This window comes from Artibeus jamaicensis, unplaced genomic scaffold (assembly GCF_021234435.1).
Source record: "Artibeus jamaicensis isolate MK-2021 breed Jamaican fruit bat unplaced genomic scaffold, CSHL_Jam_final scaffold_537, whole genome shotgun sequence".
NCBI classification, from domain to species: domain Eukaryota; kingdom Metazoa; phylum Chordata; class Mammalia; order Chiroptera; family Phyllostomidae; genus Artibeus; species Artibeus jamaicensis.
Window position 1 is genome coordinate 1339707 of NW_026522047.1, and position 24808 is coordinate 1364514.

The 24808-nt window shown below is 64.8% G+C and overlaps 4 protein-coding genes and 1 non-coding gene across 13 annotated transcripts; 1 reads left to right on the forward strand and 4 right to left on the reverse strand.

Annotated features, from left to right (window-relative positions):
* Positions 1 to 89: 89 nt before the first annotated feature.
* On the reverse strand, positions 90 to 6172 carry CRACR2B (calcium release activated channel regulator 2B). Of its 6 annotated transcripts, none has more exons than XM_053658285.1 (10): positions 5314 to 6172; positions 3206 to 3396; positions 3010 to 3121; positions 2388 to 2568; positions 1826 to 1972; positions 1621 to 1711; positions 1392 to 1484; positions 1060 to 1226; positions 693 to 849; positions 90 to 542 (listed from the first exon to the last, which is right to left on the reverse strand). In XM_053658285.1, the coding sequence occupies exons 2-10, from the start codon at positions 3368 to 3370 to the stop codon at positions 417 to 419; spliced, it is 1239 nt and encodes a 412-aa protein (XP_053514260.1). In that variant the 5' UTR covers positions 3371 to 3396; positions 5314 to 6172; the 3' UTR covers positions 90 to 416. The 6 variants fall into 6 exon arrangements, with proteins under 6 accessions (XP_053514260.1, XP_037018950.2, XP_037018956.2 ...); XM_037163055.2 differs by having other exon boundaries at positions 778 to 849; positions 5295 to 6172; XM_037163061.2 differs by having other exon boundaries at positions 5295 to 6172.
* Positions 6173 to 6251: 79 nt separating this feature from the next.
* On the reverse strand, positions 6252 to 11110 carry PNPLA2 (patatin like phospholipase domain containing 2). The gene is made up of 9 exons (XM_037163054.2): positions 10749 to 11110; positions 8912 to 9144; positions 8767 to 8832; positions 8221 to 8430; positions 7845 to 7905; positions 7585 to 7755; positions 7329 to 7461; positions 7014 to 7136; positions 6252 to 6931 (listed from the first exon to the last, which is right to left on the reverse strand). Exons 1-9 carry the CDS (start codon positions 10951 to 10953, stop codon positions 6664 to 6666), a joined length of 1470 nt encoding a protein of 489 aa, XP_037018949.2. The 5' UTR covers positions 10954 to 11110; the 3' UTR covers positions 6252 to 6663.
* Positions 11111 to 13898: 2788 nt separating this feature from the next.
* RPLP2 (ribosomal protein lateral stalk subunit P2) lies at positions 13899 to 15933 on the reverse strand. Of its 2 annotated transcripts, none has more exons than XM_037163106.2 (5): positions 15824 to 15933; positions 15517 to 15640; positions 14997 to 15045; positions 14112 to 14210; positions 13899 to 14007 (listed from the first exon to the last, which is right to left on the reverse strand). In XM_037163106.2, the coding sequence occupies exons 2-5, from the start codon at positions 15637 to 15639 to the stop codon at positions 13934 to 13936; spliced, it is 345 nt and encodes a 114-aa protein (XP_037019001.1). In that variant the 5' UTR covers position 15640; positions 15824 to 15933; the 3' UTR covers positions 13899 to 13933. The 2 variants fall into 2 exon arrangements, with proteins under 2 accessions (XP_037019001.1, XP_037019000.1); XM_037163105.2 differs by having other exon boundaries at positions 13899 to 14010.
* On the reverse strand, positions 14836 to 14968 carry LOC119062228 (small nucleolar RNA SNORA52). The gene has a single exon (XR_005084943.2). It is a non-coding gene; the product is annotated as a small nucleolar RNA SNORA52 (small nucleolar RNA).
* Positions 15934 to 19032: 3099 nt separating the features above from the next.
* PIDD1 (p53-induced death domain protein 1) lies at positions 19033 to 24635 on the forward strand. Of its 3 annotated transcripts, XM_037163104.2 has the most exons (16): positions 19033 to 19118; positions 19722 to 20094; positions 20500 to 20913; positions 21249 to 21458; positions 21543 to 21597; positions 21761 to 21962; positions 22041 to 22166; positions 22278 to 22457; positions 22534 to 22681; positions 22776 to 22911; positions 22994 to 23144; positions 23220 to 23343; positions 23418 to 23536; positions 23610 to 23723; positions 23814 to 24013; positions 24250 to 24635. In XM_037163104.2, the coding sequence occupies exons 2-16, from the start codon at positions 19803 to 19805 to the stop codon at positions 24506 to 24508; spliced, it is 2730 nt and encodes a 909-aa protein (XP_037018999.2). In that variant the 5' UTR covers positions 19033 to 19118; positions 19722 to 19802; the 3' UTR covers positions 24509 to 24635. The 3 variants fall into 3 exon arrangements, with proteins under 3 accessions (XP_037018999.2, XP_037018998.2, XP_053514562.1); XM_037163103.2 differs by having other exon boundaries at positions 21761 to 22166; XM_053658587.1 differs by having other exon boundaries at positions 21761 to 22166; positions 22618 to 22681.
* Positions 24636 to 24808: the final 173 nt, after the last annotated feature.

Below are 24808 nucleotides of genomic sequence, written 5' to 3' on the forward strand. Positions count from 1 at the left end.
AGGCACAAACAGGGACCTACAGCCCCAGCGCAGCAGTGCTGTGGACCTGTGCCACCCACACACCCCCCTGCACACAGGAGGTCCCGGAGGTTGTCGTGCAGTTGGCGGAGTTTATTTGGAGGAGGGGATGGCTTATGCTGGACAGAGACGGATTGGACAGGATGGGGACAGGATGAGTACCAGAAAGGTGGCACAGGGGGCCCTGATCGTCCTGGGTTAGTTCCTCCATGTCTGTGACCAGGCAGGCTGGACATCCCCACAGGGAGGGCCCGCATCCTGGACGGGCAGCTCCAGCCACGCTGAGTCACTTTCAAGGGTCAGCTTTTCCAGGTTAACGCCCTGTGAGTCACGGGGGCACTGGTCATCGGGCACTGGGAAGGTGGCCTGAGCCACGTCTGGGGGGTCGGGTCCAGTCGCTACAGCAGCAGCAGCAGCAGGTGGGCCCGGGCAGGCGGGCAGAGGCCAGAGTCTTCCTGAGGCCACGGCCCGGCTGCTGGTTCTCGCAGGCGTCCCTCTCGTCTCGTAGCCGCGTGTTCAGCTCCCTGGGGAAGAGTCCGAGCGTTCAGAGAGGTCTCGGGAGGCCGCATTTTAGGGTGGGGGACGGGGCCTCAGACCCTCCCTCGGCCCAAGAGAGAAGTGTCTAGCTGGGCTGCAGCATGAGGGAGAAAGGACAGACACCAGGGCTTCCTCACAGTAAGGCAGGCAGCGTTCAGGGACATCGGGGAGCCCGCAGCTGCACGGAGCCCCTTCCCTGGCGTGACCTCAGCAGGACCGAACCTGAGGAGCTCCAGCTGCCGCAGGAGGCTGACCTTCTCTTTCTGCATGTTCCTCGAGACCGCAACCACATCTCTGCGGGTGGGAGGTGGTGACCCGGGTGCAGGGAGACACCCAGGGCGCTCCACCACCCCCTAGAGGGCCTGGACCCACGCAGACCCTGGGGGCGGGGCGGGGACTCGGGGAGCAGATGGAAGTGGCCCCCACCCGAGCTCCAAACGTCGGTCTCATCCCCTCCTCGGCCCCTTCCCCCAAGTGCCCGCCCGAGCCCCACTCCCTGGGCACCGTAGGGCTTGCTCCTGGCGGCTCTGCGTGTCCCCCTCCAGGCGGCGGAGCTGCTGCTGAGCGGCCTCCAGCTGCGCCCGCAGCGCCTCGTTGGCCAGCCACAGCTGCGCGTTCTGCGCCTGCGCCTCCAGCTGCTCCGCGGCCCGGGTCTGTAGCTGCTGCTCCAGCTGGGGGTCGTGAGGAATAGAGGCTGCAGAGGGACTCCCTCCTCCCCGCGACGCCGGTTTGTCCCGCACTCCCCAGAGTTGCCAGGATGGGGACCCAGGAAACCAGGGAGGGCAGGCAACGGTGAGGGTGGGGGCATGGGGTGGGGCGCCGGGCCCGCCGCTCACCTCTCGCTGCCGCAGGCCCGCGCGCTCCAGCTCCTGCTCTCGTCTCTGCAGGTCCAGCTCCAGACGGCCTCTCGGCTCCTCCCGGGGCAGGTCCTGGGACGCGCGAAGGGAGGGCACCTGAGCCTCCACAGGCGGCCGTGGGGCAGGGGCCAGGGGTTAGGACCAACTCCGAGGAGGCGGAGCCAGGAAGACGCGCGTGTCTGGGGTTGGGCCCGGGCCGAGCACCCACCTGACTTCGCAGGCGCTGGCGCTGCTGGCGGAGCTGCTGCTCAGTCTCCTCGTACAGACACCGCACCTCCCTCTCGTGCTCGCACTCCCGCCTTCGGCGGGGGTGGGCGGAGTGAGATGGTTAGCTGTTTGGAACCCACCAGCACTGGAGACCCCCGAACCGCGCCTACTGCCTTCCGGAGCCCCACCCCGGCCCCAGGTCTCACCGCCTCAGAGCCTGCTCCAGGCCGTCTCGCTCTCGGGCCGCCTCCTCCAGGCAGGCGGACGCTCGAATCAGAACGTCCTCGAAGTATCCTAGGAGCTCGGGCTGCTCCTGCTGCAGCCGGGTCCAAAGGGTCCGAGCCGCCCGCTGCCTGCAAGGGTGGGCAGGGGCTGAAGCCAGAGTGGGGTCGCCCCTGCAGCCCCAGACAAGCCAGGCGCGTTTGCCGCTTGCAGGGCCTCCCTCATGTGGGTGCCTTTGCCCCAGCACAGGCTGGTGTCTGTGCGTGGCTAACGTGGCCGAGAGGGGTCCTGTGTATGCCGGGCTGTGCCCTGTCTTAGGAGGCTGTGTGCGAGGCGCAACCCCTCCTCCCTGCGGCCGGGGACTGCAGCCTCCTAAAATGCAAATCCCGCGGGGAAATCACGCCCGGCTCCTTCTAGGGAGTGGCAGCTGAGAGGGAACAGCCAGGCCAGACCCCGGCTAGGGACCCTGCCCAGAGCAGACGTGGGGCAAAGTGGACAGACAGCAGCCAGGAGAGGGAACTGGGGAAAAGACCACCACGGACTCACTCGCTCAGGACCCGGGCCACCCCGAGCTGCTCCAGTGCAGAGAAGAATCTCTCCTCTTCCTCCTCTTCCTCCTCCAGGGAGCCCACCGTGCCTTGCACCTCTGACCAGCCCGACTCAAAGGTTTCCTCAGAAGCCAGAGAGGGCAGTGCACCCTGGGCTGACTCCACCCCCACAAACTTCCCTGTGGATGTGGAAGAGAGACACTATCAGGACTGTGGTTACCACCCGAGCTCAGCCTCCACTTGCCTCCCCCGAAACACACCCACATATCCTGCCCTTTCTCTGAGCCCAGTTTCCTGTTTTTCTTCCTTATTCTGGTTTGATTCTAGGCCTGGGAGTGGGAGGTGACAGCTGGCTCCCAGCCAGCCCCACCTGGGTTCAGCAAGGGAGAGAGGATGGGGGAGCAGGAGGGTCAGCCCCACGGGGGCCGCAACAGCTGGGGGCTTTCCCGGAGCCCTGCCGTGGAGCCCGTGCGCATGGACATCAGCGCCTGTCCCGGAGGGCGGCCATGGAGAAGCCCCAGTTGCTGTCCGTGTGGGCTGTGGGCCCCACACAGCCCCACGTGTGCCAGGGGAGGGTCGCTGGGTGAGGGCCAGGGTGGAGGGACAAGGGAGGGGCTCACCCAGGCCAAGGCAGAACTCTCGGGCAGTGAGGAAGCCTGTGTGTGCCTGGTCCAGACTTTCAAACACAGCCTCCAGCTGCTCCGGTGTGAGGGGCAGGTCACTCTGCAAGCCCTGGCAGGACAACGGTGCTGGGCTGAGCAGCCGAGGTCGGCCAGCCCTGGGTCTGCCGATTCCTGGGGCTGGGGACTCGCTCACCTGCAGGTCGTGCCGGGTGATGAAGCCCTTGGCCTCCTTGTCACACAGCAGGAACAGCTCCTGGGCCTGCGCCAGCATGGCCGCGCGGGGCCCCACAGGGCCTCCATCCTCCTCCCCCTCTTCTTCCTGGGCCTCCCCATCCCTGGGATTCCCCAGGCTGGCCATGACAACGGGGGCTCGGCCCTCGGGTGCTGTAAAGCCAAGGAGGGGTCAGGGCTCAGCAGAGCTCAGATAAACGAGGAGGGGGAGGCAGAGAGAGGCCGAGGGCTACGCTGGAGCCCTGAGAACCAGGGTTGAGCAGAAGAAGCTGGGACAAGGTACCATGCAGGTCCAGAGTAGAGAAGCTGCAGGCACAGGGTTTGTGGGGGGGGGGGGGGGGGTGCTGACTCAGGGCCCCCAGGGAGCTAGAGGCTGCGGGCCCAGGAGGGAGGCCGAGGGAGGACTGGTTGGGGAGAGAGGCAGTCTCAGTTTGGGGGGCAGCTACAGAAGATCTTGTGATGGACAGTGGAGAGGGGAGCTTCCGGCGAGTGAGGGCAGAGAGCCTGGGTGAGGGAGCGGTCACTGGGGAGGAGCTGAGGAGCCTCGAGTCGGGGACAAGGGCTGCGGGGCTGGACCGGGGAAGCACTCAGCCGGTCCTGCCTGACCCTTTCCTCGGCGCCCCCCAACCCCAGCCGCTGGCCTCCGGGCCCCGCCCCTTCCAGCCGACAGGCTGAGTAAGCCCCTCCCACTGTCGGGCGCCAGGGCCCCAGGGGTGCAGGTTCAGGGGCCTGGCCTGGGACAGGGTGCCTTCCATGGCCCGGGTCAGTAATACCCCGGACTCTAGGCTCAGCAGCCCCTCCCACAGGCGGCCCCTCCGCAGCGCGGCCCGGAACTCCGCGGGCGCCCCCCACGCCGCGGCGCCCCGCCTCCTTATCAGAGGCACCTGCACCTGTCTTCGCACCACGCCCTGGTCCCGGATTTCCCAGCGCCAACCCCCGCGTGGCGCACCCTCCCCCCACACCTGGGCCGGGCGGGCTCCCCCTCAGTTCGGGACCCTGGCTCTCCACCCGCCCTACTCCGGGGGAGCAGAGAACGGACCTCCAGGGAGACCAGGTCTGAGGGAGGGCGACAGGAAGGGACGCCGGACCAGAGACCTCTCCCCGGCTGGCTGGCGGCTCGCGGGGACCGGAGGTCCATCCCAGCGGAAGCGGCGCTGCGGCCGGACGCGGGAAGCAGGGAGGGAGCGCGGACCGTGCCCCGCCCCGAGGGTCCCCGGAGTCCCTGACCGCCACGCGCGCCGGTCGGCGCTCTCTGTGGCGGGGGCGGCGCGGCCCGCCTGGCGCCTACCTGCGAGCTGCGCCGCGGCCGCACCTGCCGCGCACCTGGCCTCTCCACCTGAAAAGGCGGGCACGGCGGGGGGCGCGGGGCGAGTCTGCGGCTGCTGCCCTGCAAGCACTGACACCCCGGCGTGGGTCGGCCCCGGGCGGGGCGCCGCTGCTGCTGTCGCCCTGTCCCCGCCTTTCGGCCCGTCCTGGTCACCGCGGCTCTGACCTCACTCCTCACCCACCCTGGACCTGGCAGTCGCGTCTCTGCCCCGGCAGAGCCCCCGCGCACGGATGGCGCAGACATGACCCAGGTACCTGGGGACCCTTCCTGAGCAGGGCCAAGGTGAGGAGGGGGGGCACTGCCCTGCGGATCACAATTCAAGACGCCAAAAAGCGTGTGTAGGAAAACGCCAGGCGGAAAACGGAGCAGAGCGCTCTCTGGTTCTCTCTGGGAGTGGGCCACTTTCCTTCCCTCCCTAAACTTTCCCAGTTCGGTTTCCCCGTGTTTACGTAAGACACGCGCAGCGCACAGGAAAATGACGCTTAACAGCACAGAGGCCTGCGCCTGGGTGAGAGTGAGTGGTGGGCGGGGGTGGGAGGCCCTCACCTCGGCCGGCCCCCCAGCACTCCAGTTGGGGCACAGCCCTGAATTGGGTCCCCTTGGGGCAGGGCTGAGGGAAGGAGCTGGGTGGAGTCTGCCTGTGCCCTTCCTGCTGGGGGAGAAAACTTCAGCCTCCTACCCAGGACCCCCCACCACTGCGGCCCCGGCCTGGCCCTGTACCCACCTGGAGGGCCTGGCCTCACCTTCTCCTGGGGCCCGGGATCCTGCTGAACTACAGCAGGTCCAGCGATAGGACGAGACCTTGAGACTGGGAGGGGGCGGCCCCTGGCACACAGGAACACCAAGGACCTGCCCAGCCGGCTCGCCCAGTCCTGCTACCAACCGTTATTGTTGGCTGGGGGCTGCTGCCACAGACACCCCACACCTAGGCAGGGCTGGGGGGAGGCAGGTGGGGCTGGACTGGGCGAGACTGAGAGCTCTGGACAGCCAGCCGAGCGCCCGGCTGACCCAGCACCCCTCATGCCCTGGGCCCTTGTGGTCACCAAGGAGGGCTGGCTGAATTCCCTGACTGCCCAGGGCAGACAACACCTTCAGGAAACTGTCTTTCCCAGAACAAGGTCCAGCCCCCGTCAGCTCAGGCTTGCCTCCGTATCTGAGACCCCTCCTACAAACTGGCAGGAGACTGGGCACCCTGCACGCATGGAGGGAGGCCGGGAACAAGGACACGGGTGCACCTGGCCAGTGTGGTTTGCGGTGGCCGGGGAGGCCCGGCGGCTCACACAGGACCTTGGGCCGAGCGCCCCCAGTGGAGCAGGTGCCACGCTCCTGCGGGATGGGCACCCTCCACGGTGCCCAGAGTGGCCCCCGCCACAGGTGGCCACGGAGCGGAGATGCAGGCGCCACCTTCTGTAAACAGGCCTTTGTTTTTCATTCAGCAAGGACCTTGGTCCCAAGTGTTGCCGTTGGAAAGCTGCACCCAAGGGTCGGCCAGCCGGCCTCAGCGCCAGTGTAGGTGTCCCGGCCCAACGAGGGTGCTGCAGCCCGGGAGGCCCACAGTGGCCTTTGAGGGGAGCCGCCAGCCCGACTGCCGGGCTCAAGGGGACGGGACCCCCAGAAGCCCCGACCTGAAGAGGCACCAACACTGGTCAGCTAGAGGGGTCACATACGAGGAGGACGCGAGGACTGAGCATGGCATTTATTACATCTGCTTCAGGAAAAATAAATAACGCTTCACACACCTTCTTCGGTAACATGTGAACACTGCAGAGGGAGGAGCAGCTACAAAGTTCCTAGGGGCAGTGACCACTGCCCCCTGCAGGGCCCCAGCCCTGCCGCGCTAGGCCTGGGAGGGGAAACTGAGGCACAGGTGAGGGGCCCTCTGCGGACTCAGTGCAGCTAGTGAGTGGTTGGTGGAGGAGTTGATAGCAAAGACCCTTCTCGCAGCCCCCAGGGTCCCCATTCCTCACTCCACCGGCAATGGAGGGGCCAGGGAGGAGGGTCTCAGCCAGCCCCAGGGCATCCCCCCCCCCAAGTAGCAGGGAAGCTGGGGGGCTTGGCCCTCAACACTAGGACCCAGGGAGCTGGGAAGGCGCTCAGCAAGGGGGCAAGCCGGGAGGGTGCTGCGGGGACGCAGCGCTGGGACAGGTGGGGCGCATGCGCAGCGCATCCGGCGGGAAGGCCACGTTGGTACAGAAGAGGCCGAGCAGCAGCTGGCGCTGGCACTCCTCCCACTTGGCCAGTGCGTCTGCCAGGGAGAGGTTGTTGCGCATCCAGCCCGGCAGCGCCTCATAATAGGCAGCACAGGACAGCGGCACGGAGGGCAGCGACTGGGCGCGGCGCAGCTCCATCTGCTCCGACAGCCTGCGGGCCGGAGCGCGGGCTTTAGTGTGGGGGCTGCTGTGGTGAGGCTGTGCCCGCCCGAGCATGGCCATCAGGGGCTCACCTGGAGGGCAGGTGGCTGCCCAGCTTCCTCTTGGCGCGCATCATCAGGTACTGGCAGATGCTCCCTGTCTGCTCCTTCATCCACCGGATGTCCTCTGGGACGTCTGGCAGCCACTCCAGCAAGCTGGGGCAGGAGGCGTGGCCTCAGGGCTAGGGCCCACCCCCGTGCCCACACCCCCGCTCTTGGCTCTGTCTGTGCCCCCACATCTTCACAGCTCCCCTCTCCCCGACACTGCTCTCTCTCCCCCGGGTGACCGGCCCTCATGGGTGACCCCAAAGTCGGGTCCAGAGCTCCTCCCGTCTCCCCGGCCCATACCGGATGGTGAAGGACACAGCACTCTCCAGGGGCAGAGTGTACGGCACCATCATAGCCGTGGCCAGACGCACGGGCAGCATGTTGGAGAGCGTGGTCAGCAGGTCCTTGGGCTCCACGCAGGCCTCCAGCAGTGCTGTGGGCGGGGTGCAGGAGGGAGCGTTGTGTCCTCCTCACACATCCGCCCGCCCCTCACCTAGCGCCCCAAGGGGAGCAGGCCCCACACCCCGGAGGCAGCTGTGCACCCCCCTCCACACACCCTCATTCAGCCGGGCAGGCAGATGCTCCAGGATGGGGTCCTCCCCCGGTGGCTGCAGGTGGCCCGCTACTCGAGCCCGTTCTGCTGCCACCTCGTCCTCGCGCTCATCCTGGCGGACAGGGGGGCGGGCAGGGGGCAGCGCCAGCAGGGGGTTGGGCCGGTTCAGCAGGCCTGGGTGGAGAGGACCAAACACCAGTGGTCAGCCCAGGGGAGGGAGGGGCGGGGACGCAGAGCCCCACCCCCACCCCGGGCCCACGCACCGTTTCTCCGCAGGAAGCGCAGGCCGTCCCGGTAACCCTGCTTGCACATCTCCCGCAGCACCTGGGGCGAGGGCACGGGGGTGCGGGAGCTGAGAGTCAGACACGCGCCCTGCTCTGCCCCTGGTTCCTGGCGTTCCTGCAGTCCCCGCCCCCTGCCCACCACTAAGCTGGCAGACCCAGGACGGATCCAGGCTGCACAGAGGCGGGAGACCCTGCTGCCCCCAGGGGGAGAGATGCAGGCCACAGGCTTCTTCCCCATCCTCAGGAGAGCTTGTCCAGATCCCCACCCCACCCCTGTCACTCGGGGAGGTCAGATGGGCAGCTTTCTCCCCCAGTGGCAGGCCAGGGAAGGCCTCGGCCCCCGAGCAGGGCTCACCAGGGGCTCGGGCGGGAACAGGGCCTTGGAGAGGCGGTAGAGGTTGCGCAGGTTGAACTGGATGCTCGTGTTGGTCACCCGGAGCTCGTGGATGCTAGTGGAGCTGTCCTGTGGGCAGATGTCGCTCTCGCCCGAGAAGGGGGACACCGTGATGGTGTTCTTGAGCTCGTAGAGTGGCAGGTTGTCGGAGATGCCTCCATCCACATAGCGCTGAGGCGGCAGGGACACCCAGTCACATGGCACGGGGACTGCAGGGTGAGCTGGCCCCCACCAGGTGGCCCCACCCAGTGGCTGTTTTGTTTGGGCCTTTTACCCACTAGGCACTGGACACGGGCCCGCCTGGGCACTGAGAGATAGCCAGATGGGGGCGGGGGACAGCGACAGGAAGAGCACGTGGCCACAGGGCTGGCCTGGTTCTTGAGCAACTCTGGGGGAAGTGAGGCAACAGGCAGAGGCAGGCCGAGGGGCGAGGGGACAGACTGCGGTCACCCCCCCCGTCCCACAGCCCACGGCGGTCACCCAGGAACGGTGCCCAGGGGTGCTCACCACGCTGCGGAAGGTCGGGGGGATGAGGCCGCAGTACACGGGGATGAAGGTGCTACAGACGTTGGCCTGTGGTGCAGAGGAAGAGGCAGGGTGAGCGGGGCTCCCAGGTGCAGCTGTGCCCCCACACAACCCCACCAGAGCCCACCTGGATGAGCTCCTCCTTGGAGTTGAAGTGGTATATGATGACGTTCTTGCCATCGGAGACGCGGGTCAGGGAGATGCCCAGGCGCCCGCTGGCGCGCTCGTAGCTGTCATCAGGCAGGATTTTCACCAGGCAGCCACGGATGGTCTTCACCAGGTTGAAGGAAGGGTGCAGCGGGCCCAGGAACCGCTTCCGGGCTTCCTTAGACACCTCGATGATGTTGGCACCAGCCTCACCTGGGGCGGAAAGGCCAAGGGTCAGGGGCCAGCAGTCCTGGGCTCAGCACACCCCTACGGCTGCACGCCCAGGGTCCCGGGGCACATTGACTCACGGCACCCCATCCACCCTGGAGGAATCTCAGTGTCCACTGTGGGGGGCTGGCCCACAATTGGGACTTTGGCCACCTGGGCCTGGAGAGAGGCAGGCTGCCACCCCTGGAACAGCAGACAGTGGGGCTGGCCGGCTGGGGCCAGGCCTGCCCTCTGCCCAGTGTTTCCCAACAGTCAGCTCTGACCCATGAGTCACCGGACTGGGCCTCCCGTGGCACTCAGCCCGGGAAGGGGGCCGGCAGAGGCTCAACTCTGACCAACCTCAGCCTTTACCCACTTGGCCAGATCCAGACCCGTAAAGCCCAGTGCAGCCCAGGGGTCCCACAGGCCTGGCAGCAGCATGAGGCTGGAAACAGAGGGGTCCCACATTTCTGGAAAGCACAACTGTGTCCCACTGCCCAGATCAGGAGTGGGCCATGTAGGGCCAGCACCTGCCAAGCTGTGGGGGCTCCAGCTGCCCAATACCACACATAAGAAAGAGGTTTCTTGGGAGTGGGGTGGGGCAGGTGCCGTGGAGCCATGTCCTCCCTGGGTACCAGAGACCTAGGTATGTCCTGAGGCCAGCATGGGGACTGAGAGCACCTGGGGGGGCTGGGGGGGTCAGGGCCACAGTGGTGGATCCCCTTCCCAAGAATTAGGGCCAAGCTCCGACCTGCGCCTCTCAGGGCAAAGTCACAGGAAGGAGGCAGGAAGAACCTTGCACTGGCTCCTGCTGGGAGGGACACTGATGACCCCTCTGTCACCTTGGCTGCCATAGGAGGCTGGGGTCTGGGCAGCATTCCCAGGTTCCCTGAGTACTCTCTGTGCTGTAAACACAGCTCGAGACCGGCAGGCAGCGAGGGAAAGCAGAGGGCTCCTTCCCGCACACTCAGACGCTGCTCTCCAACTACGGGCTGGAGAGAAACACCTGCTGCCCCGTGGGAGGGGCCAAAACAGAGGTGGGGGGCACAGCTGGGAACCCAGGCCCGCAAAGGATGGAGAGGGTGGGAGAGGGTGGAAGAGAGCTTGCCATGATCGGGCCTGACCTGCCTGACTCCTGCTCCGGGGCCCTTTGGAAGCATCAGGACACACCGCCCACACGTGCTCTAAGAGGCCACCCTCACACCAGGCCCCAAGGCCACGGCAGGCGGGAATGCCATAGCCCCAGGACACAGTGACCGCTAGCACCTAGTCCAGGCACCATGCCCGGGATGGGAGAAGCGTCAGTTTAGGCCCCTCCCCCTAGTCTTACCGTCCCGCCCAGGAGTTAGTTTCTCTTTCCAATGAAAAAGCGTCTGATTCCCCTGCCCGCCCCCAACTTCTGCTCCAGAGCCCAGCCTCCGGCCCCTGAAGCACGCTGGGCCAGGGTACCCTGGGAGCAAAACAAGCTAGTCCCCGCCCCCGCCCCCAGGATCCGGTCCACCGCCTGGGTCGGGATTGCGCCCCGGGCCTAAACCCGGCTTCCAGGCCCTGGACCGAGGGGCGTTGTGCGCATGAACATCCGCCTGGCCCCGCCCGCAGGCCCCGCTCACCTAAGCAGGCCCCAGTGACCAGTGCCGTGGCCGTGAGCGCCCCGGCCGAGGCGCCATAGATGTGAGTGGCGTTGGCTACCAGGAAGGGCGCGTGTTCTCGGAGGCAGGAGGCCACTCCAATGTGGTAGACGCCGAGGAAACCACAGCCCGCGAATGAGATGTTCCAAGTCGTCTCCCGGGGGAACGTCGCTTCCTTGGGAAACATCGCGACGGCCCGCCAGCCGGAGTAGCTTCACGGTGGCCGGCCTCGCTGTGCGCTGTTTGTTCGCCGCTCGCTCTGGGTCGGCCGCCCCTCAGCAGTCACTCTCGCTCGGGGTCTCCGCCGGTGGCGGCGGCAACGCTGCTCCCGACAGCGAAGACGGTGTTTTTAGAAGTAGGTGGGCAGGGCCGGCGTGGGGCGGGGCAAGCACGCGCGGCCCAATAAGAGCGCGCGGGGAACGGCTGTGCCCTGCCCCTGAAGTCCCCGCCCCCAGACCTGGAACCCCTTCCACCGCTGTAGGGGCCGCTGGGCCCTGAACCTCAGACACCCGGGACCTGGCCAAAGATACAGCCTCCTGCCGCTCCCCAGCCCCCCATCGTGGGCAGCAGGAGGGGATACACAGTGGCCTAAGCGTGTTGGGAGGAGCGAGCTCAGGCCCAGGTCCCCTGGAGTTTGGGAGCCTGGGAGCCTCTACAAACCTGGCACTGGCGAGGGGAGGGCCTTGGTTTTTGGGCAGCCGCTGCCTACTCCCTCGTGGTCCATCTACAATACCCACTCCGCAGACCAGGAACTCCCAGGACCCACCACTCATCCACAGACCGACCCATAAACACCCAGGGCCGGATGCGAATCACAACCGAAAGAGCTAACTCCAGCTCTGGGGGCCATACCCGCAGTCTGCGTCCCAGCACTGCCCGGCACACACGCGGCCCCTCGCACCCGGGCACGAACCTGGGTTCTACCTGCGTCCTACCCTGGCCCCCCAGGTTGTGCTGTCTACTTGGGTATGACTCAGACTCTGCCCCACCCCTGCTAACTGCCCCAGCAGGTGGAGTACTGGGTGACGTCACGCTCCGTCCCTGTTCCGCATTCTTTTGGACGGCGTGTGCAGCAGGCCTGGCCTGGTTGAGGTCCAGTGCCATCCTTGCACCTCATACCCGGGCTCATCTGTGTTGGGGCCCAGGGGAGGCCACGTGTGCCTCTCTTCTCAGAGTAGTCCCTCCCCGAGTGGGGCCTCAGCTCGGGGCCCGGCTAGTGCTGGGACTGTAGCCAGGCCCTGAAGTCAGAGCGGGGCCTCCCCAGGACGTGGCTATTGAATCACGCAGTCCAGTCCTCAACCAGTTTTGAGGTGCCCACCCATAGTGAGCACAAGAAAGAGCAGGGAACAGTCAACCCAGCCCCAGACCTACTGGGGAAGGAGGGGAGCAGATGTTGATATAAATTCAAAATGAGGAGGAAATGGGGGTGACAGGGTATGTGGGTGCAGTTAATGTAGGAAGGACACAGGGACACCCACGCAGGCTGCCACACACTATTTGCAAACAACCAGGGTGGAGGGACAGAGAAGAGGGAACGGGCCTGGTGCTGGGATACGGGGAAGGGGGCGGGGTCTCACTGAGTGAACCAATGAATCTGACTCACAGCCTTGGCCTCTCTGCACAGCCACCCCCACCTGCCCCCGCCCCCATGCCGTGGGTGCAGGTACAGTGCGGAAAGTGTCCCCCATCAGGATAGTCTGGGCTCCCAGGGACAGAGTCCCTGGGGATGCTGCTGGAGGCGGCAGGAATGGGGAGGCAGCAAAGGATGTGGCACAGTGGGGATGGGGCAGAGCCCCAGAGGCAGCCTGGGAAGTCCAGGAGTTCACCAGAGTGAGCAAGAGGGGAGCTGGGCAGTGCAGGCCCAGCCAGGGACTGAAGGCCCTCCACCAACCTGCTCCAAGGAGAGGCTGGGTCCTGGCCCCACCTGCTTTGCTGGGACAACGAGGCCTTGGGGGTGGCACTGTCCCAGTGCAGCGAGGCCTCTGCCCTCATTTCCACACCAGAGTTGAACTGTTTTGAGTACACATCCCTCCCTCCAGGCCCCCGGGACCATCAGCTCTGGATCCAGGAACAGGGCGGCCTTTCCTGGAACCCCTGGCATTTGGTGCACAAAAGCTGTGCCAAGCCGGTTCGCCTCCACCCTCCAGTGTCCTCTGGCCCAGACAGGGCCCTTCTCTTCAAGGTCTTAGAGTAGTGTTGAGAGCTCTGCCCTGGGCGCTGGGTCCACTTCTCTGTATAACATCCCAACACACACGCAACTTGCCCCTTCACAGAACATGCCACTGGACATGTACTAGGTCCTGTACAGTGATGTTAAGTTCTGGGACCCTATGTTCCACCTACCCAGGAGCATGGCCTCTACCTCCTCCTCCAATGCCTAGGTCTCACCCTAGGTGCACTCCTCTGCCTTCCTTCCCTCACCCCCCAATATGTTCTACTCATTACTCCCTGCCCCCACCCCCGTCCCCCCAGCTCCAGCCAACAGGGGGAGGCCCTTCACACACAAGGCGCACATACCCGGCCCGCTGCCGACCCAGAGCCCCAGGATGGGGCAGTCAGGTGTCTACTGGGTACCCTGGTTTTGGTGAGCAGAGGCAGCAGGCCCAGGAGACTGCAAACAGCTGCAGAGCCGCACTCCAGGCCAGAGCCCACCCCAAAAAGGACTCAGTGAGCACACCTACCCACAAACCCTCAGAGTGACAGAGACCACCAACTGTTGCTTTGATTTTAAAGGGAGACAGATAAACGTTGATTTGTTCCACATACTCGTGCCTTCACAGAGTCTCACATGTGCTGTGAGGGGGAATCAAACCCACAACCTTGGTGCATCGGGAAGAAGCTCTACCCAACTGTCCTACCCATCGTCTCCAGAGGCTTCCTGGGTGTTCCCCGCAGGCGACACTGCCCGAAAAACCCACAGGAGCCAGGAAAGCACTCAAGAAGAGGGCCTGGGTCCTCCCTGAACTCAAAGCTGGGCAACACCCAAGACCAGGAAGCACACCCTGCCCCATGTTGCTCTGCACCAGGCCCCTTCCTTGAGAGGCGCCCCAAAGTAGCCCTCCTCCCCGGGAGCCCCACACCTGCCCGGCACTGAGGCCAGGCTCTGATGCACACTCAGAGGCCTTCAAGAGGTACATAAAAAGGGTTTTATTTGTGGGGACAGGACTCTAATCGAACAAGCCAAAGCCCATGTCGTCATCCGATTCCTCCGACTCCTCCTTCTTCTCGTCCTTCTTCTCCTCTGCTGTGGGGAAGGCCACAGTGGGTGAGCAAGGCCCTCGGGGCTGGCCAGGCTCCCCGACACCCAGCGCACCCACAGCAGCAGCTGCCTGAGCCCCCACTCACCTGCAGCTGGGGCAGAGCCGGCAGCAGGAGCTGCAGACCCTGGGGCGGCAGAGACAGCTACAGCCGCACCAGTGGGGACACTGGCCAGCTTGCCAATACCTAAGAGATGGGAAGAGGGAGGGGAGGGAAGCCAGGGTGAGCACTCAGCCAGAACACCCCTTAAAGAGCGAACAGACGGCCTGCCCAGGGAACAAACTGGGTCCCCTCACCAAGGGCCAGTGCTGGGTCAGGGGTTGGCGTGGAGAGGGGGTGTGGTTCCCACAGACAGGAGGCTCTGCCACACCCGTCCCCCACAACTCCGGATCTGGGAACTTGGTTTCTAGGAACTGATCCACAAGAAGCTGGGAGCTGAGCCATAGCCCCCACGCTGGGGTTAAGCTGGACGAACATGTCTATATCCAGGCAGGGGTCTCTAGTCTGCTGTCCGTGTCCAGACGTGTATTCCCAACACTAAGCTCAGAGGAGGCTGCTCACTGAGCCGCCCAGAGACAGGAACCGCTGCCCCAACAGCTCGACTTCTAATCAAGTCCCATCCACCCCAGCCTGATGTCACCAAAAAGCAGTCTGCTCAGTGGAAGGGGCAGGAACCTGTGGTCACGCTGGCAACCCACACCCCTTACACAGAGCACACAGAGAGCCTTGTTTACAAAGGCCTGGTTCCCCTACCACGGGGAAGGGCAGCCAGGCCCGGGGAGCGAGGGCGCCCCCTAGCGCCCCTCCCTCCGAGTGTCTGGAGGCGCCCGCATGTGAGCCCACAGATGCTGTGCTCACTTCTCTGAGCGTGGCTCCTAAGGTGCTCTGGTCCACAAGCGAAGCCTGGCAGGCCACCGCTGACCCGCAGGGATTAGGATGGACCGTGCAAACAAGACCCCCGCCCCATCTCACCTTGGGCGATGACGTCTTCGATGTTCTTTCCGTTCAGCTCACTGATGACCTATGGTAGAAAGCCAACACCAGCAGTTACGAGGTCCCACCTGAGCTTCACCTTCTGAAGGCGGGGCAGGGCCCTGCATTCACCGCACGCACACTAGCTGCCACTCACACGTGGGTTCTCGGAGCTGAGCTACCAGTGGGCCCCACACCACCTAATTTTATACCTGCTCCGTGTCAAACTAACATTTTAAGTGGGGTGAAAACAAATGGCTTTAAAACAGACCTCCCTCTTCACGGTTCTTAGTCAATGACACTTAATTGAAGCAATTTAAGTCACACGAAAATTGCATTGAGCTTCTACGAACACCATGCTGGCCGAGCTCTGCCCACATGTGCTTCTGCTTCCTTGAGGCTGTATTAAGGTTCCCAAAAGGCACAGCCCCCCAAAACCCCCGGAGAACAATTGTGTAAGTAGGAGTGTGACCCCACAGTGCCGCGTACCCGGTGGGTCGGGGTCCGGCGGGGCACGTACCTTGTTGAGCCGGTCGTCCTCCGCTTCGATACCCACGCTGTCCAGGATCTTCTTGATGTCCTTGGCGCTAGGGGAGGAATTGCCCCCGAGGGCGGCCAGGAGATAGGAGGCAACGTAGCGCATCCTGAAGGACAGGACCGTAGCGTCACCCGGAAGCCTCCGGCCCACACCCCAGGCCGGGCGCGGCCACAGCACACGGACAGGCCCGCGGGACCCCACCGAGGCCCACCCTGAGCCCTGCTCCGCGCCCAACCATCCCCCGAAAGCCTCCGCCCGGCCCGGGGCCTGCACGGGCCGTTCCACTCACTCGGCGACGACGAACAGACCTCACGCGTGCGATCGCGGCGGCGACGAGCGGGGAAAGGAAAGCGCCGGCGCGGGGGGCGGGGGTAATCCGCTACCCAGAAGCCTCCGGGGCCTACGCGCCGTGCCCGTAGTGGCGCGTATAAGTGACGTCACGGCGCGCTGGGTCAATCAGGACCTGGGCTTCTATCCCGTGCGGTCCAGGCACTCAGCCGACCTAGGAAAGGCGAAAGGCGGTTCCGGGACCGCCTTCTTATACAGTGTGGGGCGAATGTCCCCCGAAACCCCTGCGGCGGCAGAACGACGGGGGCGCTAGCCCGAATGGATGGTTTCTCCAGGGCTTCCGGATTGCCACGCGGGCCACGGGGTGGTGGTGGGCGGGGGGTGGGGGTGGAGGGGTCCAAACTCCCAATATGCAGTGCGACCGCCGCGTCTCTGACGCATCCCTTTGGAAAACGGCCAAAGAAGCCGTCAAACTATAAATCCCATGGTGCACGGCGTCCGGAAGTGCTGGAAGCGTGCTCCCAGCTGCGGCGGTTGCTCGTGGGCACCACTGAGGCTGCGCAGATTTGGTTCCTCGCTGCAAGGACGGAGGCGTATCAGGTGGGGTCGGCAGCACTCTTGCCTAGACCGACCCAGTGAGCTGGACGACTTGCTCATTACACTCACGCCGCAGAACCAAGCCACCTGGCCCAGTAGCTGCCGCTCCTCTGCGGTGCGCTATGTCGGCTCGAAACAGACCTCAGGGTGCATGCAGACATCACGTATCATTCATTCACTGCCTCGTGTCAGGGACCCTGCTGCAGGCCTGCGTTCTGAGAGGGAGCAGACCCGGCCCACCTTTCATGCAACTTAAGTTCTAGTGCGACCACGCAAAGTAAATAAACGAGGATGTCCCTGGTCGAGACAGACACTGAAGGGATGAGATAGTGACTTTGAGCTGAAAGATGGGAAGGAGCTGGCCTTGCTAAAATCCAGAGCGAGCCCTAGGCCGAGGGCAGAGAGGCAAAGGGCAGACGCAGCAGCCAGTCCCTAACAGGAAAGTGTGCCCTAGTGCGTGGTACATCCAGCGCTGGTGTGTTAAGCGAACCACACAGCCGCCTGAGGCAGGCCCGTCGCTTTGCTTCCACTTTATAGATGAGGTCAGGACAGAAGGGTTTGCTCAAGGTCTCAGAGCCAGCAAGGGTGGCAATTCATTGCAGTCAGTAGGGAGATGGCATGATGTGATTGATTTTTGTAAGTAGAAAATAATACGTAAAGCTTAGCATTTAAATCGGGGTGTCAAACTCATTTTCAGTGGGGGGCCACATCACATTCACGGTTGCCTTCAAAGGGCGGAAATAATTTTAGGACTGTATAAATGTAACTATGCCTTAACTGTTGAGGAGTTGAAATTACATTTGGCCCTTTGAAGACAACCGCGAGGCTGATGTGGCCCCGGTGAAAATGACTTTGACACCCCTGATTTAAATGGCACAATTCAGTGGTATTTAGTACATTCACATTGTTGTAAAACCCTCACCACTATCACCTCCAGAACTTTTCCACCTTCCCAAACTGCACCCCATTAAACAGAAACCCCATTCCCCCATCCCTAGCTCCTGGGGCTCATCATTTTGCTTCCTGTCTGCATGAAATTGACTTCTAGGGAAACATGTGAGTGGAGTCATTTGGATCCCCTCTAAAGAGGCTTTTGAATCGGTGTTTCAGGATTCTTAGGGTATATTCCCAGCAGTGGGTTGACTGGCACAAAAGATAGTTCCATTTTTAGTTTCTTGAGGGAATTCCATACTGTCTTCCACAGTGGCTGCACCAGTCTGCATTCCCACCAACAGTGCACTAGGGCTCCCCTTTCTCCACAGCCTCGCCAGCATCGTTTACTGATTTGTTTATGATGGCCATTCTCACCAATGTGAAGTGGTATTTCATTGTGGTTTTAATTTTCATCTCTCTGATGGCTAGCGATGCTGAACATCCTTTCCTATGTCCCTGTGTCCTCTGTATGTCCTCGCTGGAGAAGAGTCTGTTCAAGTCCTTTGCCCATTTTTTTAAATTGGATTTAAATATGTTGAGTTGTATGAGTTGTTTATATATTTTGGAGATCAAACCTCATCCAATGTATCCTTGGCAAATATGTTCCCCTATATAGTCGGTTACCCTTTCACTTTGATGATAGAATAGCCTTCCTTTTTAAGGCTGCATATTCCTTTTCTGGTGGCTCCGGGGAAGCTGAATGGGCCGGTAGGAGTCGGTGAGAATGGAGATCTGGTGCCCGGCCATCCTGGCGCCGGGGACGGTGGTAATGGGGGAGGCGCACACAATATAACTTCTGTCTCTTTACAGAGCACCTACTTTTTTTTTTTTTAAGATTTTGTTTATCTTTAGAGGGGAAGGGAAGGAAAGAAGGAGAGAAATATCAATGTGTGGTTGCCTGTCATGCGTCCCCTGCTGGGAACTGGCCTGCAACCCAGGCACGTGTCCTGACTGGAAATTGAACCGAGATCCTTTGGTCCGCAGGCCCGTGCTCAGTCCACTGAGCTACGCCAGCCAGGCTACAGCACCTACTCTGGAGTGAAAGCGGGTGAAGGAGCCCAGATGGGGAGGCTCTCTAGTGTCAGTGCCTCAGTCCCAGCATCAGCTGCATGGCCTTGGGCACACTGGTCTCTCGGAGCCTCCTTTTCCTCCCTGGTGAGATGAGAACCCAGGTACGAGGAGGCAGCACTCCGGGAGGCCTCCTGCTTGCTGGGGCACCCGGTCCGTGGAGTCCGGTCGTTGGAGCTGCGGCCCGTCCCTACAGGGCCAGAGAGCACACTGGGCCGGCAGGGGAAGGCCTGTCACAGCTTTGGCTTCCGGCAAGGGGTGGGTGTTAGACAGCAGATGCGGTCAGTTCCCAAAGCCCCCGCGATTGCACCAGCTCATTGACACACGGCCCAGAACGCACAGCCCCCGAGCAGAGCGAGCCTGGGGCCCATACCTCGGAAAGGGCGGGAATCGCGGCGTGAAACGCGGGCTCCCCTGCGGGGCTGGCTGGACCGCACAGCCCGACACGGGAGGCTGGGGCAGCTAGCCGAGCGGCGAAACAGATGGGGCTGGCGTCCGCGTCTCCAAGGCTGCAAGCTGGTCGCGGGAAGGCGGGTTGGGGCGGGATCCTGAGGCCGGGACCCGGGGACCCCAGGGGCGGAGCCGGAGGGGGCGGTGCCGGGAGTCCCAGCCCGCCCGGAAACGCGCCGGCGGCAGGCCGGGCGCGCGAGGCGCACAGAGCGGGCGACGGGTCCCGCGCCAGCCCGGAGGGAGCATAGGTACTCTCAGCGGGGCCGGAGGGGCTGGGGGCGGCGTGGCGAGCTTCTCCGGGCCGGGCACTGCACCGCCCTCCCGCTGCCGACCGAGGTGTGAAGCGGCGGCGGCGGGAAGAGCCCTCCTCCGAGTGTCAGGGAGTGGGGTGCAGTGGTTCGGGATCCAGGTCCCTTCTCTCAAGTCCACTTCTCTGACACGCGTGGGCACGATCACCCATTGCCTGGGACACTGCCCCCGCGTGGGGCAGAGATGAGAGTCCTTCACCGGCCTCCTATCAAAGCTGTTGAGCCTGAAGGTGGGAGGTGGGGCTGGACCCAGACTCTTACCCTGGGGGGTGTGAGGACAGCCAGAACGACCTGGCAAATTTCCAAAATAAGGATGCGAAACCTCCCACCTCCCTCCTTCCTCCCCCGCAGCAGCCCCCCCCCCGCCCTCCCAGCCTTAAGGGGCCCCATTCTGCAGCCCCACGTCACCTGTGATCTGCCCAGCCCAGGGGCTGGGATCTGGGGGCCGGCTGGCTCCGCCCAGAGAAGCCCCCTGGCCAAGTCCCAGTCCCCCTGACAGAGAGGGAGGAGGGTCCACGCCTTGCCCTCTTCTCATCCCAACAGTGCAGCCTCACCGGGTCCTGCCTGAGCAGGCCTGCCTGGCAGGCTGGGACATGCCTGGCCCCCAAGGCCTGCTGGTGGGCTATGGCTGCGGTGGAGGAGGAGCTGGAGCCGCAGGTGTCTGCTGCAGGAGATGCTGCAGACACTGTGGATGCGGGTCCTGGGGTGCCCCTTCTCCTGGCCGGGAACCGGCTGAGCTTGGACCTGCACCCTTGGGGCTGCCGCCGGCTGCTGCGCCTGTGTGCCCAGAGGACCCCTCAGCTGCAGGAGGTGGAGTTCCTGCAGCTAAGCGGCCACGAAGACCCTGGGCTGCTGGAGGCCACCCTGGCTAGGGTGCCAGAGAACCTGCCGCACCTCCGGTCCCTGGTCATCAAAGGTGAGCCCCACCCAGTCCCCGCCCTGTCCCACCCCCATCTCCAGCTGCTGCCTGTACTTCTCATCCTCAAAGGCCAACCCCAGTCCCAGCCCCATCACTGTTCTCTGCGCAGCTGAACCCAGCCCTCTTCCCAAAGCTGGTGCTGCCTGAGTCCCCGGACCCTGAAGCTGCCCAGCGGGGCCCCGCAGCAGACTCCAGTGTGCACTCATTCCCGGGGCAGGGTGGGGTGCTGGCTGTCCACCAAGATGAGCCTTCGGTCTGGGTCCCTGCCTCTCTCTGCCAGCCCGGGTCAGGCAGACCTGGGCCCCCGGGCCTCCCTGTGTGCTGCTACTTCCCTGCGTCCCAGGCAGGCAGGGCCACGCTGGGACCTGGGGCTGAGGGCCACGTCACCTCCCACCTCCCCAGGTGGGCAACACTGGGACGAGCAGGGTGCCTGCGTTCGGGGCTCTCTGACCACGCTGCCTGCCAGCCTGAGTAGCCTGGCTCGCTTGGTCCACCTGGATCTGAGCTTCAACAGCCTGGAGACGCTGCCGGCCTGCGTCACACAGATGAGTGGCCTGGACGCCCTGCTGCTCTCTCACAACTGCCTCTCAGAGCTCCCTGCGACTCTGGGGGCCCTCTCCGCCCTCACCTTCCTTTCTGCGACCCACAACCGCCTACCAGCGCTGCCCCCTGCGCTGGGAGCCCTCCGTGCCCTGCAGCGCCTCGATCTCTCCGAGAATCTCCTGGACACTCTGCCTGTGGAGATCGGAAGTCTGCTCAGCCTCGAGGAGCTCAATCTGGCCTCCAACCGGCTGCAGAGCCTCCCGGCCTCCCTGGGTGAGCACCAGTCACATCCTCCTCCCCCGCTCATGGGACCTGCCGGGGAGTGCCCCTCAGCCACTGCCCGGCCTCCACTCACATGGGACCCCCACATCCTACGCCGGGCCCCTGCCCACATGGGCTTGGCCTGCCTTTGCACCTCCACTCTTCCGGGGGGATGTTCTTTGCCCCCCCCCACTGCCCTGGCCTTTGAGGCTCCCTGCTCAGGCGCACCCAACTCTCAGAGCACAGCCATGGGGCAGTGACTGAAAGGGCTTCTTAGGAGGCCCCAGCCTGCACGGGGGTGGCCCTGAGCAGTCCTCTGCTGGCCCTAAGCGGGCGCCTGTCCACAGCGGAGCTGCGTTCCTTGCGGTTCCTCGTTCTGCACAGCAACCTCCTGGCCTCGGTGCCGGCTGGCCTGGCCCACCTCCCCCTCCTTGCCCGGCTGGACCTGAGGGACAACCAGCTCCGGGACGTGCCCCCTGAGCTGCTAGACGCCCCCTTTGTGCGCCTGCAGGGGAACCCCCTGGGGGAGCCCCTGACAGACTCCTGCAGCCCCCCAGGTAGGTTCGCTGCTGGGGGGGAACAGGCTACAGTCAGGACACAGGAACTGTCACCCTGCTGACAACTTGTCTGTCCTTCCACAGGGTTACCTGTGGCCCCGGAAATGCCTAGGCTGTTCCTGACTTCAGATTTCGACAGGTGTGGGGCTGTGGAGGGGTGAGGCTGGAGGAGCCTCAGGCCACCTGTCCACGCCAGACACCTCACCCATGCTCGGGGGCCCTCTGCAGACCCCGGGGGGTGCCAGGCACAGACACGCAGGCCCCTCTGTGTCTGACCTGACGCCCACCCTGTCCTCTCTCAGCTTCCTTGTGACCCCGCACGGCTGTTCTGTGACCCTGGCCTGCGGCGTCCGCCTGCAGTTCCCAGCTGGGGCCACCCCTCGCTCTGTCACCATCCGCTATCGCCTGTGGCTGCCGGAGCCGCGCCTCGTCCCCCTGGGTCCCCACGACTCTCTGCTCAGTGGCGTCCTGGAGCTGCAGCCCCACGGGGTGGCCTTCCAGCAGGCACGGCCAGAGTGGGTCCGGGCAAGTGCAAAGGGCCCCCCGGCCAGGCCCAGAGCTGACCCCGCCCTGGCCCAGCAGGAGGTGGGCCTGTGGCTGCTGTTTGTGCCCCCGAAGTTCCAGCGCTGCCGGGAGGTGGTGGTCAGGACCTGGAGCCATGACAACTGGAGTGACCTGGAGACCCACCTGCACGAAGAAACCCCAAAGGTGAGGGCCCCTCGGGCCCCCGAGGCGGTGGCTCTGCCTGCACCCCGAGCCCCTCTGCCCGGGGCTCTGCCCTGACTCCAGCTCCCCTCTGACCCCACCCCCCACGCCCAGCGGCTCTGGGCCCACTGCCAGGTGCCCCACTTCTCGTGGTTCCTCGTGGTCTCACGCCCCGTGTGCAACGCCTGCCTGGTGCCACCAGAGGGGACGTTGCTGTGGTCCTCAGGGCATCCTGGGGTCAAGGTCACATTCCCTCCCGGAGCCACCAAGGAGCCCCGTCAGGTCTGCATGCAGGTACGGGCCGGACGCGGGCAGGGTGGCAGGTGGTGCCTCAGAGCACAGGCACGCGTTCAGGTGGCCTGTCGCCCAGGTGGTGCGGACGGTGGGCCGAGAGCTGCGGGCCCTGCTGGAGGAGCCCGAGGCAGCTGCGAGTCCCCTGCTGTGCCTCTCCCAGAGCGGCCCCTCCAGCTTCCTCCGGCCGGTCACTGTGCAGCTCCCTCTGCCCCCCGGCGTCACAGGTGAGAGGCCTGGGCGTGTGGCTGTGGGTGGGGGGCAGTGCTCAGAGGCGGAGCCCCGGCAGAGAGGCTTCAGCCTGTGGCCCCTCCCTCCCAGGCCTGAGTCTGGACCGCGCCCGCCTGCACCTGCTCTACCGGGCCCCACCGGCGGCCACCTGGGACGACATCACAGCTCAGGTGGCGCTGGAGCTCACCCACCTATACGCTCGCTTCCAGGTCACGCACTTCTCCTGGTCAGTGTCCCTCCGGCTTCCCCTGCCCCTCCTTGACCCCCTCTGCCGTGGGTGCTGCCCCGCCTGACCCCGGCCCTCTCAGGTACTGGCTCTGGTACACCACCAAGGCCTGCGTGGGGGGCCTGGCGCAGAAGGCCTGGCAGCGGCTGCGGCTGCACCGTGTGAACCTCATCGCGCTGCAGAGGCGCCGGGACCCCGAGCAGGTCCTGCTGCAGTGCCTACCCGGCAACAAGGTGGGGCCGGGGAGCCGGGAGGGCCGTGCGCGGGGGCTGCCGGGTGTCGGGCTCTGAGCAGGAGGGTGCCCCCAGGTGGATGCCACCCTGCGGCGGCTGCTGGAGCGGTACCGGGGCCCCGAGCCCTCCGACACCGTGGAGATGTTCGAAGGCGAGAAATTCTTTGCCGCCTTTGAGAGAGGCATCGACGTGGATGCCGGTAGGGCCCTGCTCCTGGAGGGGGGCCCGGGGGCCGGCCCCCCGGCGCCCAGCTGAGCCCGCCCCCACCCCCAGACCGCCCAGACTGCGTGCAGGGCAGAGTGTGCTTCGTGTTCTACTCGCACCTGAAGAACGTGAAGGAGGTGTACGTGACCACCACCCTGGACCGGCAGGCGCAGGCCGTGAGGGGCCAGGTGGGCCGACGGGGCCGGGCCCCCGGGCTGCCTGTGTGGAGGCCGGGCACTGACCCCGTCTCACCCCGCCCAGGTGTCCTTCTACCGGGGAGCCGTGCCCGAGGAGGTGCCTGAGGAGGCCGAGGCAGCCCGGCTGAGGAAGGGCGCGGACGCCCTGTGGATGGCCACTCTGCCCATCAAGCTGCCGGTGAGGCCCAGGGCAGGTGGATGAGCGGGCCGGGCGGCAGGGCCGGAGCGGGGGCGGGGCCCAGGCTGGCTGCACCTACCCCTCCCACAGAGACTGCACAGGTCCGAGGGCCCACCCCAGGGGGCCGGCCTTGCCCTGGCCCCTCTGAACCTGGGCGATGCAGAGACGGGCTTCCTGACCCAGAGCAACCTGCTGAACCTGGCCGGGCGCCTGGGCCCTGACTGGCCGGCTGTGGCCCTGCACCTGGGCCTGTCCTACCAGGAGCTGCAGCGCATCCGACATGAGTTCCGGTGGGTTCCTTCCAGCCTCCCGCTCAGGCCTGGGCCCCCGCTGCCTGGAGGGTCTGTGCGGAGGCTGGCTGACGTTCCCTCGGGGCGGGTGGGGCGGGGCAGACAGGTAGGGAACGGATGGTCTGGCCGCACCTGGCCCGGGGAGCAGGACGCCTGCCCTGGGAGGGCGGGCCCGTCCCCGAGTGTGCAGGTGGTCCTGGGCTAGGCCTCTCGGTCACGGAGCCCCTTCTTCCCAGGTCCGACCTGGACGGGCAGATCCGCCACATGCTCTTCTCCTGGGCTGAGCGCCAGGCTGGACAGCCGGGGGCCGTGGGGCTCCTGGTGCAGGCCCTGGAGCAGAGTGACCGGAGGGATGTGGCCGAAGAGGTGCGGGCTATCTTGGAGCTTGGCCGCCACAAGTATCAGGATGGCATCCGTCGCACAAGCCTGGCCCCCAGGGACCTGGCCCCACCTGGGCCTTGCACCCCACAGACCCCGGAGCCTGCACAGGCCTAGACAGACCCTGCCGGCCTGGGGCTGGCCGGCCCTGTGTCCTGGTTGGTGCTCCGAGGTCCCCACTTTTAAGCCTTCCTCATGTGTGGGGACAGTGACCTGTGTGTAACAAACATGACTCTGTTCTGGCTGCTGTCTCAGAGCTGGTTTGTTTGTTGGGTGGAGCTCAGAGGCTCCTTCAGGGAAAAGCCCTTGCACACTTACCTCCCTGCGCCTCCCCTCGTGTGTGCCCAGCACCTCCTGTTGGTCCTGGTCTTCTGGGAGGGAGAGGAGCCCCGGCCACAAAGTAACATCTGTAGCATC